The sequence below is a fragment of the Engystomops pustulosus genome, chromosome 7 (genome assembly GCF_040894005.1).
Source record: "Engystomops pustulosus chromosome 7, aEngPut4.maternal, whole genome shotgun sequence".
NCBI lineage: Eukaryota > Metazoa > Chordata > Amphibia > Anura > Leptodactylidae > Engystomops > Engystomops pustulosus.
Window position 1 is genome coordinate 4,222,378 of NC_092417.1, and position 13,214 is coordinate 4,235,591.

Below are 13,214 nucleotides of genomic sequence, written 5' to 3' on the forward strand. Positions count from 1 at the left end.
GGGGGAGACCGCTAGAAGATGGAGGATTCCCCCTAAGGCACTCCCAGTGTATGTGTAATGAAGGGATCCCCAGGTAGATGGTAGAGGGGAGACCAGTAACGTTAGCGACAGCAAGGGATCACACGTGGAGCCAAAATGAAGAACATAAAACTTTATTCCAACATTCTGAACACAGGCACAGGATAAGGTAGAAGGTTAGATACAATGTGGTAGAAAAATCTCACAGCCCAGATCCAGAAACGTGCGGCTCTGTAAGGAGAGAAGGAGCTGCAGGACTGTGCTCTACAAAGTCTCTGGAGCAACTAGCAGAGGGAATATAACCAAACATCCAAAGGTCCAGCATCCAACCAATAGCGGGGCTCCGAGCAGATCTGGATTAACAAGATCAGACATGACTTTACAGGGGGCTCTGTATATGTGTACTGTATACACCTGGTATTAGTGGGGTCACTGTGTGTAACCCCTTGTATCCTGTATAATATATGATACAGGGGGTTCTGTATATGTGTCCTGTATACACCTGGTATTAGTGGGGGTCACTGTGTGTAACCCCTTGTATCCTGTATAATATATGATACAGGGGGTTCTGTATATGTGTCCTGTATACACCTGGTATTAGTGGGGTCACTGTGTGTAACCCCTTGTATCCTGTATAATATATGATACAGGAGGTTCTGTATATGTGTCCTGTATACACCTGGTATTAGTGGGGTCACTGTGTGTAACCCCTTGTATCCTGTATAATATATGATACAGGGGGTTCTGTATATGTGTCCTGTATACACCTGGTATTAGTGGGGGTCACTGTGTGTAACCCCTTGTATCCTGTATAATATATGATACAGGGGGTTCTGTATATGTGTCCTGTATACACCTGGTATTAGTGGGGTCACTGTGTGTAACCCCTTGTATCCTGTATAATATATGATACAGGGGGTTCTGTATATGTGTCCTGTATACACCTGGTATTAGTGGGGGTCACTGTGTGTAACCCCTTGTATCCTGTATAATATATGATACAGGGGGTTCTGTATATGTGTCCTGTATACGCCTGGTATTAGTGGGGTCACTGTGTGTAACCCCTTGTATCCTGTATAATATATGATACAGGGGGTTCTGTATATGTGTCCTGTATACACCTGGTATTAGTGGGGTCACTGTGTGTAACCCCTTGTATCCTGTATAATATATGATACAGGGGGTTCTGTATATGTGTCCTGTATACACCTGGTATTAGTGGGGTCACTGTGTGTAACCCCTTGTATCCTGTATAATATATGATACAGGGGGTTCTGTATATGTGTCCTGTATACACCTGGTATTAGTGGGGTCACTGTGTGTAACCCCTTGTATCCTGTATAATATATGATACAGGGGGTTCTGTATATGTGTCCTGTATACACCTGGTATTAGTGGGGTCACTGTGTGTAACCCCTTGTATCCTGTATAATATATGGTACAGGGGGTTCTGTATATGTGTCCTGTATACACCTGGTATTAGTGGGGTCACTGTGTGTAACCCCTTGTATCCTGTATAAAATATGATACAGGAGGTTCTGTATATGTGTCCTGTATACACCTGGTATTAGTGGGGGGTCACTGTGTGTAACCCCTTGTATTCTGTATAATATATGGTACAGGAGGTTCTGTATATGTGTCCTGTATACACCTGGTATTAGTGGGGTCACTGTGTGTAACCCCTTGTATCCTGTATAATATATGATACAGGGGGCTCTGTATATGTGTCCTGTATACACCTGGTATTAGTGGGGGTCAGTGTGTGTAACCCCTTGTATCCTGTATAATATATGATACAGGGGGCTCTGTATATGTGTCCTGTATACACCTGGTATTAGTGGGGTCACTGTGTGTAACCCCTTGTATCCTGTATAATATATGATACAGGGGGTTCTGTATATGTGTCCTGTATACACCTGGTATTAGTGGGGTCACTGTGTGTAACCCCTTGTATCCTGTATAATATATGATACAGGGGGTTCTGTATATGTGTCCTGTATACACCTGGTATTAGTGGAGGTCACTGTGTGTAACCCCTTGTATCCTGTATAATATATGATACAGGAGGTTCTGTATATGTGTCCTGTATACACCTGGTATTAGTGGGGGTCACTGTGTGTAACCCCTTGTATTCTGTATAATATATGATACAGGAGGTTCTGTATATGTGTCCTGTATACACCTGGTATTAGTGGGGTCACTGTGTGTAACCCCTTGTATCCTGTATAATATATGATACAGGAGGTTCTGTATATGTGTCCTGTATACACCTGGTATTAGTGGGGGTCACTGTGTGTAACCCCTTGTATCCTGTATAATATATGATACAGGAGGTTCTGTATATGTGTCCTGTATACACCTGGTATTAGTGGGGTCACTGTGTGTAACCCCTTGTATCCTGTATAATATATGATACAGGGGGTTCTGTATATGTGTCCTGTATACACCTGGTATTAGTGGGGTCACTGTGTGTAACCCCTTGTATCCTGTATAATATATGGTACAGGGGGTTCTGTATATGTGTCCTGTATACACCTGGTATTAGTGGGGGGGTCACTGTGTGTAACCCCTTGTATCCTGTATAATATATGGTACAGGGGGTTCTGTATATGTGTCCTGTATACACCTGGTATTAGTGGGGGTCACTGTGTGTAACCCCTTGTATCCTGTATAATATATGATACAGGGGGTTCTGTATATGTGTCCTGTATACACCTGGTATTAGTGAGGTCACTGTGTGTAACCCCTTGTATCCTGTATAATATATGATACAGGGGGTTCTGTATATGTGTCCTGTATACACCTGGTATTAGTGGGGTCACTGTGTGTAACCCCTTGTATCATGTATAATATATGATACAGGGGGTTCTGTATATGTGTCCTGTATACACCTGGTATTAGTGGGGTCACTATGTGTAACCCCTTGTATCCTGTATAATATATGGTACAGGAGGTTCTGTATATGTGTCCTGTATACACCTGGTATTAGTGGGGTCACTGTGTGTAACCCCTTGTATCCTGTATAATATATGATACAGGGGGTTCTGTATATGTGTCCTGTATACACCTGGTATTAGTGGGGGTCACTGTGTGTAACCCCTTGTATCCTGTATAATATATGATACAGGGGGTTCTGTATATGTGTCCTGCATACACCTGGTATTAGTGGGGTCACTGTGTGTAACCCCTTGTATCCTGTATAATATATGATACAGGGGGTTCTGTATATGTGTCCTGCATACACCTGGTATTAGTGGGGTCACTGTGTGTAACCCCTTGTATCCTGTATAATATATGATACAGGGGGTTCTGTATATGTGTCCTGTATACACCTGGTATTAGTGGGGGTCACTGTGTGTAACCCCTTGTATCCTGTATAATATATGATACAGGGGGTTCTGTATATGTGTCCTGCATACACCTGGTATTAGTGGGGGGTCACTGTGTGTAACCCCTTGTATCCTGTATAATATATGATACAGGAGGTTCTGTATATGTGTCCTGTATACACCTGGTATTAGTGGGGGGGTCACTGTGTGTAACCCCTTGTATCCTGTATAATATATGATACAGGGGGCTCTGTATATGTGTCCTGTATACACCTGGTATTAGTGGGGGTCACTGTGTGTAACCCCTTGTATCCTGTATAATATATGATACAGGAGGTTCTGTATATGTGTCCTGTATACACCTGGTATTAGTGGGGTCACTGTGTGTAACCCCTTGTATCCTGTATAATATATGATACAGGGGGTTCTGTATATGTGTCCTGTATACACCTGGTATTAGTGGGGGTCACTGTGTAACCCCTTGTATCCTGTATAATATATCATACAGGGGGTTCTGTATATGTGTCCTGTATACACCTGGTATTAGTGGGGGGTCACTGTGTGTAACCCCTTGTATCCTGTATAATATATGATACAGGAGGTTCTGTATATGTGTCCTGTATACACCTGGTATTAGTGGGGGTCAGTGTGTGTAACCCCTTGTATCCTGTATAATATATGATACAGGGGGTTCTGTATATGTGTCCTGTATACACCTGGTATTAGTGGGGGTCACTGTGTGTAACCCCTTGTATCCTGTATAATATATGATACAGGAGGTTCTGTATATGTGTCCTGTATACACCTGGTATTAGTGGGGTCACTGTGTGTAACCCCTTGTATCCTGTATAATATATGGTACAGGGGGCTCTGTATATGTGTCCTGTATACACCTGGTATTAGTGGGGGGTCACTGTGTGTAACCCCTTGTATCCTGTATAATATATGATACAGGGGGTTCTGTATATGTGTCCTGTATACACCTGGTATTAGTGGGGTCACTGTGTGTAACCCCTTGTATCCTGTATAATATATGGTACAGGAGGTTCTGTATATGTGTCCTGTATACACCTGGTATTAGTGGGGTCACTGTGTGTAACCCCTTGTATCCTGTATAATATATGATACAGGGGGTTCTGTATATGTGTCCTGTATACACCTGGTATTAGTGGGGTCACTGTGTGTAACCCCTTGTATCCTGTATAATATATGATACAGGGGGTTCTGTATATGTGTCCTGTATACACCTGGTATTTGTGGGGTCACTGTGTGTAACCCCTTGTATCCTGTATAATATATGATATAGGGGGTTCTGTATATGTGTCCTGTATACACCTGGTATTAGTGGGGTCACTGTGTGTAACCCCTTGTATCCTGTATAATATATGATACAGGAGGTTCTGTATATGTGTCCTGTATACACCTGGTATTAGTGGGGGGTCACTGTGTGTAACCCCTTGTATCCTGTATAATATATGATATAGGGGGTTCTGTATATGTGTCCTGTATACACCTGGTATTAGTGGGGGTCACTGTGTGTAACCCCTTGTATCCTGTATAATATATGATACAGGGGGTTCTGTATATGTGTCCTGCATACACCTGGTATTAGTGGGGTCACTGTGTGTAACCCCTTGTATCCTGTATAATATATGATACAGGAGGTTCTGTATATGTGTCCTGTACACACCTGGTATTAGTGGGGGTCACTGTGTGTAACCCCTTGTATCCTGTATAATATATGATACAGGAGGTTCTGTATATGTGTCCTGTATACACCTGGTATTAGTGGAGGTCACTGTGTGTAACCCCTTGTATCCTGTATAATATATGATACAGGGGGTTCTGTATATGTGTCCTGTATACACCTGGTATTAGTGGGGTCACTGTGTGTAACCCCTTGTATCCTGTATAATATATGATACAGGGGGTTCTGTATATGTGTCCTGTATACACCTGGTATTAGTGGGGTCACTGTGTGTAACCCCTTGTATCCTGTATAATATATGATACAGGGGGTTCTGTATATGTGTCCTGTATACACCTGGTATTAGTGGGGTCACTGTGTGTAACCCCTTGTATCCTGTATAATATATGATACAGGGGGTTCTGTATATGTGTCCTGTATACACCTGGTATTAGTGGGGGTCACTGTGTGTAACCCCTTGTATCCTGTATAATATATGATACAGGAGGTTCTGTATATGTGTCCTGTATACACCTGGTATTAGTGGGGTCACTGTGTGTAACCCCTTGTATCCTGTATAATATATGATACAGGGGGTTCTGTATATGTGTCCTGTATACACCTGGTATTAGTGGGGGGTCACTGTGTGTAACCCCTTGTATCCTGTATAATATATGATACAGGGGGTTCTGTATATGTGTCCTGTATACACCTGGTATTAGTGGGGTCACTGTGTGTAACCCCTTGTATCCTGTATAATATATGATACAGGGGGTTCTGTATATGTGTCCTGTATACACCTGGTATTAGTGGGGGTCACTGTGTGTAACCCCTTGTATCCTGTATAATATATGATACAGGGGGTTCTGTATATGTGTCCTGTATACACCTGGTATTAGTGGGGTCACTGTGTGTAACCCCTTGTATCCTGTATAATATATGATACAGGGGGTTCTGTATATGTGTCCTGTATACACCTGGTATTAGTGGGGTCACTGTGTGTAACCCCTTGTATCCTCTATAATATATAATACAGGCGGTTCTGTATATGTGTCCTGTATACACCTGGTATTAGTGGGGGTCACTGTGTGTAACCCCTTGTATCCTGTATAATATATGGTACAGGAGGTTCTGTATATGTGTCCTGTATACACCTGGTATTAGTGGGGTCACCGTGTGTAACCCCTTGTATCCTGTATAATATATGATACAGGAGGTTCTGTATATGTGTCCTGTATACACCTGGTATTAGTGGGGTCACTGTGTGTAACCCCTTGTATCTTGTATAATATATGATACAGGGGGTTCTGTATATGTGTCCTGTATACACCTGGTATTAGTGGGGTCACTGTGTATAACCCCTTGTATCCTGTATAATATATGATACAGGGGGCTCTGTATATGTGTCCTGTATACACCTGGTATTAGTGGGGTCACTGTGTGTAACCCCTTGTATCCTGTATAATATATGATACAGGAGGTTCTGTATATGTGTCCTGTATACACCTGGTATTAGTGGGGGTCACTGTGTGTAACCCCTTGTATCCTGTATAATATATGGTACAGGAGGTTCTGTATATGTGTCCTGTATACACCTGGTATTAGTGGGGTCACTGTGTGTAACCCCTTGTATCCTGTATAATATATGATACAGGGGGCTCTGTATATGTGTCCTGTATACACCTGGTATTAGTGGGGTCACTGTGTGTAACCCCTTGTATCCTGTATAATATATGATACAGGAGGTTCTGTATATGTGTCCTGTATACACCTGGTATTAGTGGGGTCACTGTGTGTAACCCCTTGTATCCTGTATAATATATGATACAGGGGGTTCTGTATATGTGTCCTGTATACACCTGGTATTAGTGGGGTCACTGTGTGTAACCCCTTGTATCCTGTATAATATATGATACAGGAGGTTCTGTATATGTGTCCTGTATACACCTGGTATTAGTGGGGTCACTGTGTGTAACCCCTTGTATCCTGTATAATATATGATACAGGAGGTTCTGTATATGTGTCCTGTATACACCTGGTATTAGTGGGGTCACTGTGTGTAACCCCTTGTATCCTGTATAATATATGGTACAGGGGGTTCTGTATATGTGTCCTGTATACACCTGGTATTAGTGGGGTCACTGTGTGTAACCCCTTGTATCCTGTATAATATATGATACAGGGGGTTCTGTATATGTGTCCTGTATACACCTGGTATTAGTGGGGTCACTGTGTGTAACCCCTTGTATCCTGTATAATATATGATACAGGGGGTTCTGTATATGTGTCCTGTATACACCTGGTATTAGTGGGGTCACTGTGTGTAACCCCTTGTGTAAGAGATTTGTAAGGTGACTTTTGAATTAACCCTTCATAGCCAACAATGGCTGCATGGTACCGGGATGAGGGAACACACTATGTGACACCAGTCTCTTATAAAATGCAGAATCTCATAGTTTATTCCCATATATAAAACACATATAGCCATCAGCATAGGGGACGTGATAAGATGATAAAATACTACAATGCTATCGGCCATATTGAATATCTTCCCCTGTAGGTGAACATTACAGACTATTTCTCACACAGAGCTCCGGCTCCAGGAGACAGAAAGATTTTACTTAAAGTCCTGAGGAGACCCTGAGGCCGGACATAAGATCAGCAGATGCTGAAGCAATAATATAGGACAAGAGTGAAGGACAGACTTTCCTCTCAGCAGATGTAACCCCTTAACGCTCTGTGTCGTAGCTCTACGGCGCAGAGGTATAAGGAGTGTATGAAGAGGGCTCCCGGGCTGAGTCCTCTTCATACAAGGGTGGGGGTTGTTGCATATTGCAGAAAACCCCCACCGCTAATAACTGCGGTCAGTGGCTATTAACCCTTTCATTGCCGCCTGCAAAGTCACCGGCGGCATTTAAAAGACGACGGCGTGCGGGCGCCGCCATCTTTATTACGATCGCCGCGCCCCCGAACGTCATCGGGGGGCGGCCATCGGTTGCCATGGTAGCCTCGGGTTTAAAAAATAAAAAAAATTAATAAAATATTCAAAATTCAAATCACCCCCCTTTCCCTAGAACGGATATAAAACATAATAAACAGTAAAAATCACAAACATATTAGGTATCGCCGCGTCCCAAAATGCCCGATCTATCAAAATATAAAAACGGTTACGGCCGGCGGTGACCTCCGAGACGGGAAATGGCGCCCAAATGTCCGAAATGCGACTTTTACACCTTTTTACATCACATAAAAAATGGAATAAAAAATGATCAAAATGTCGCACAGACCTCAAAATGGTAGCATTGAAAATGTCGCCTCATTTCGCAAAAAATGACCCCTCACACATCTCCGTGCGCCAAAGTATGAAAAAGTTATTAGCGTCAGAAGATGGCAAAAAAAATTTTTTCTTTTTTGTACACATTTGTTAAATTTTTGAAAATGTATTAAAACGCAATGAAACCTATAAATCCGGTATCACCGCGATCGCACCGAACCAAAGAATAAAGTAGACGTGTTATTTTGAGTGCACAGTCAAAGTCGAAAAAACTGAGCCCACAAGAACGTGACACACATGCGTTTTTTTCAATTTTTCCACATTTGGACTTTTTTTCCAGCTTCGCAGTACAAGGCATGTTAAAATAAATAACATTACGGGAAAGAAAAATTTGTTACGCAGAAAATAAGCCCTCAGACAGCTCTGCACACGTAAAAATGAAAAAGTTATGGATTTTTGAAGGTGGAGAGCGAGAAATGAGCGAAAAAACCCTGCGTCCTTAAGGGGTTAAACAAAATGATGTTTGGATCATGAGGTGAATAGACATGTCTGACAGTGGTAACATTACTCCTGGATAATATGGCGGCCGCTTGTATCTCTCACACCAGGAAACCTCCTAATCCTGGAGGGAGAATTGTCCATAGTCTCCTGGGATCGGCTCCCGGGTTCCTCAGTAATATATCCTCACATTGGGTTTGTCTCTTCTCAGCTTTAGTATTTCTTCCCTCTCCTCCTCAGAGAATCCATTGTCCCCCAGACTAGAAGATAAAACAGATTCCAGTGTTAGTGACTTTGTACTGTGAGGATTTCGGGGATTGATGGGTGTGAGGAGGGATCTGTACAATCTTGTGTTCTCCAGATCTGGTGACACTGGGGATTATTATACAAGGACCTCCTGAAGGTGACAGGACATTTCTATAGGCGCTGATGTGTGTGTGTATACGGTACATGTATGATGTGTGTATGTGTGTGTGTGTGTGTGTATATGGTACGTGTGTATGATGTGTGTGTGTATACGGTACGTGTGTATGATGTGTGTGTGTGTGTGTATATGGTACGTGTGTATGATGTGTGTGTGTATACGGTACGTGTGTATGATGTGTGTGTGTGTGTGTGTGTGTGTGTGTGTATACGGTACGTGTGTATGATGTGTGTGTGTGTGTGTATACGGTACGTGTGTATGATGTGTGTGTGTGTGTGTATACGGTACGTGTGTATGATGTGTGTGTGTGTGTGTATACGGTACGTGTGTATGATGTGTGTGTGTGTGTGTGTATACGGTACGTGTGTATGATGTGTGTGTGTGTGTGTGTGTGTATACGGTACGTGTGTATGATGTGTGTGTGTATACGGTACGTGTGTATGATGTGTGTGTGTATACGGTACGTGTGTATGATGTGTGTGTGTATACGGTACGTGTGTATGATGTGTGTGTGTATACGGTACGTGTGTATGATGTGTGTGTGTATACGGTACGTGTGTATGATGTGTGTGTATACGGTACGTGTGTATGATGTGTGTGTATACGGTACGTGTGTATGATGTGTGTGTATACGGTACGTGTGTATGATGTGTGTGTGTGTGTGTGTATACAGTACATGTATGGTGTGTGTGTATACAGTACATGTATGATGTGTGTGTATACAGTGTACAGGTACCTGGACCCCCTACCTCCCTACTCAGGGACACTAAGGATTATGGGGCCCCCGCGCTGCTTGTATATTTATGTCATTATGGTCCTATATGATCACACAATGCTGTCAGGGGGTTGTATATACGGCGCCCCCTAGAGGTGATGGGGAATAACTCTGCACCTTCCTGTCCTGTAAGACTGTGGGTGCTGGAGATGATATGTGGGTGCAGGGTGTCCCCATCATGTGCGGCTCCTGTATTACCAGATCACAGACATAGGGCCGGGGCTCGTCATCCACAGCTCAGTGTCTCCTCTCCAGTCCTGGGATATTGAATGTGACCTCTGGGGGCGCTATAGTCAGCTCCTAATAATGAGCTCAGCAGTATCACACAGGAGAGGATTAGATACACAGCTCAGCAGTATCACACAGGAGAGGATTAGATACACAGCTCAGCAGTATCACACAGGAGAGGATTAGATACACAGCTCAGCAGTATCACACAGGAGAGGATTAGATACACAGCTCAGCAGTATCACACAGGATGGGATGAGATACACAGCTCAGCAGTATCACACAGGAGAGGATTAGATACACGGCTCAGCAGTATCACACAGGAGAGGATTAGATACACAGCTCAGCAGTATCACACAGGAGAGGATGAGATACACAGCTCAGCAGTATCACAAAGGAGAGGATTAGATACACGGCTCAGCAGTATCACACAGGAGAGGATTAGATACACGGCTCAGCAGTATCACACAGGAGAGGATTAGATACACAGCTCAGCAGTATCACACAGGAGAGGATTAGATACACAGCTCAACAGTATCACACAGGAGAGGATTAGATACACAGCTCAGCAGTATCACACAGGAGAGGATTAGATACACAGCTCAACAGTATCACACAGGAGAGGATTAGATACACGGCTAAGCAGTATCGCACATGATGGGATTAGATACACAGCTCAGCAGTATCACACAGGAGAGGATTAGATACACAGTTCAGCAGACTGTATCACAGGAGAGGATTAGATACACAGTTCAGCAGTATCACACAGGATAGGATTAGATACACAGCTCAGCAGTATCACACAGGAGAGGATTAGATACACAGCTCATCAGTATCACACAGGAGAGGATGAGATACACAGCTCAGCAGTATCACACAGGAGAGGATGAGATACACAGCTCAGCAGTATCACACAGGAGAGGATTAGATACACAGCTCAGCAGTATCACACAGGAGAGGATTAGATACACAGCTCAGCAGTATCACACAGGAGAGGATTAGATACACAGCTCAACAGTATCACACAGGAGAGGATTAGATACACAGCTCAGCAGTATCACACAGGAGAGGATTAGATACACAGCTCAACAGTATCACACAGGAGAGGATTAGATACACGGCTAAGCAGTATCGCACATGATGGGATTAGATACACAGCTCAGCAGTATCACACAGGAGAGGATTAGATACACAGTTCAGCAGACTGTATCACAGGAGAGGATTAGATACACAGTTCAGCAGTATCACACAGGATAGGATTAGATACACAGCTCAGCAGTATCACACAGGAGAGGATTAGATACACAGCTCAGCAGTATCACACAGGAGAGGATTAGATACACAGCTCAGCAGTATCACACAGGAGAGGATTAGATACACAGCTCAGCAGTATCACACAGGAGAGGATTAGATACACAGCTCAGCAGTATCACACAGGAGAGGATTAGATACACAGCTCAGCAGTATCACACAGGAGAGGATTAGATACACAGCTCAGCAGTATCACACAGGAGAGGATTAGATACACAGCTCAGCAGTATCACACAGGAGAGGATTAGATACACAGCTCAACAGTATCACACAGGAGAGGATTAGATACACAGCTCAGCAGTATCACACAGGAGAGGATTAGATACACAGCTCAACAGTATCACACAGGAGAGGATTAGATACACGGCTAAGCAGTATCGCACATGATGGGATTAGATACACAGCTCAGCAGTATCACACAGGAGAGGATTAGATACACAGTTCAGCAGACTGTATCACAGGAGAGGATTAGATACACAGTTCAGCAGTATCACACAGGATAGGATTAGATACACAGCTCAGCAGTATCACACAGGAGAGGATTAGATACACAGCTCAGCAGTATCACACAGGAGAGGATTAGATACACAGCTCAGCATTATCACACAGGAGAGGATTAGATACACAGCTCAGCAGTATCACACAGGAGAGGATTAGATACACAGCTCAGCAGTATCACACAGGATAGGATAAGATACACAGCTCAGCAGTCAGTATCACACAGGAGAGGATTAGATACACGGCTCAGTAGTATCACACAGGAGAGGATTAGATACACAGCTCAGCAGTATCACACAGGAGAGGATTAGATACACAGTTCAGCAGACTGTATCACAGGAGAGGATTAGATACACAGTTCAGCAGTATCACACAGGATAGGATTAGATACACAGCTCAGCAGTATCACACAGGAGAGGATTAGATACACAGCTCAGCAGTATCACACAGGAGAGGATTAGATACACAGCTCAGCAGTATCACACAGGAGAGGATTAGATACACAGCTCAGCAGTATCACACAGGAGAGGATTAGATACACAGCTCAGCAGTATCACACAGGAGAGGATTAGATACACAGCTCAGCAGTATCACACAGGAGAGGATTAGATACACAGCTCAGCAGTATCACACAGGAGAGGATTAGATACACAGCTCAGCAGTATCACACAGGAGAGGATTAGATACACAGCTCAGCAGTATCACACAGGAGAGGATTAGATACACAGCTCAGCAGTATCACACAGGAGAGGATTAGATACACAGCTCAACAGTATCACACAGGAGAGGATTAGATACACAGCTCAGCAGTATCACACAGGAGAGGATTAGATACACAGCTCAACAGTATCACACAGGAGAGGATTAGATACACGGCTAAGCAGTATCGCACATGATGGGATTAGATACACAGCTCAGCAGTATCACACAGGAGAGGATTAGATACACAGTTCAGCAGACTGTATCACAGGAGAGGATTAGATACACAGTTCAGCAGTATCACACAGGATAGGATTAGATACACAGCTCAGCAGTATCACACAGGAGAGGATTAGATACACAGCTCAGCATTATCACACAGGAGAGGATTAGATACACAGCTCAGCAGTATCACACAGGAGAGGATTAGATACACAGCTCAGCAGTATCACACAGGATAGGATAAGATACAC

At 43.5% G+C, this 13,214-nt stretch overlaps 1 protein-coding gene across 3 annotated transcripts in view; it reads right to left on the reverse strand.

Moving 5' to 3' along the window:
- Positions 1 to 7,471: 7,471 nt before the first annotated feature.
- Positions 7,472 to 13,214, reverse strand: part of LOC140069141 (NACHT, LRR and PYD domains-containing protein 12-like) — a 113,130-nt gene continuing 107,387 nt past the window's right edge. For all 3 annotated transcript variants that reach the window (XM_072114511.1, XM_072114512.1, XM_072114513.1), the window contains one exon: positions 7,472 to 9,066. In XM_072114511.1, coding sequence (XP_071970612.1) covers positions 8,979 to 9,066 — 88 coding nt within the window. In that variant the 3' untranslated portion in view covers positions 7,472 to 8,978. The remainder of the gene's footprint in view (positions 9,067 to 13,214) is intronic.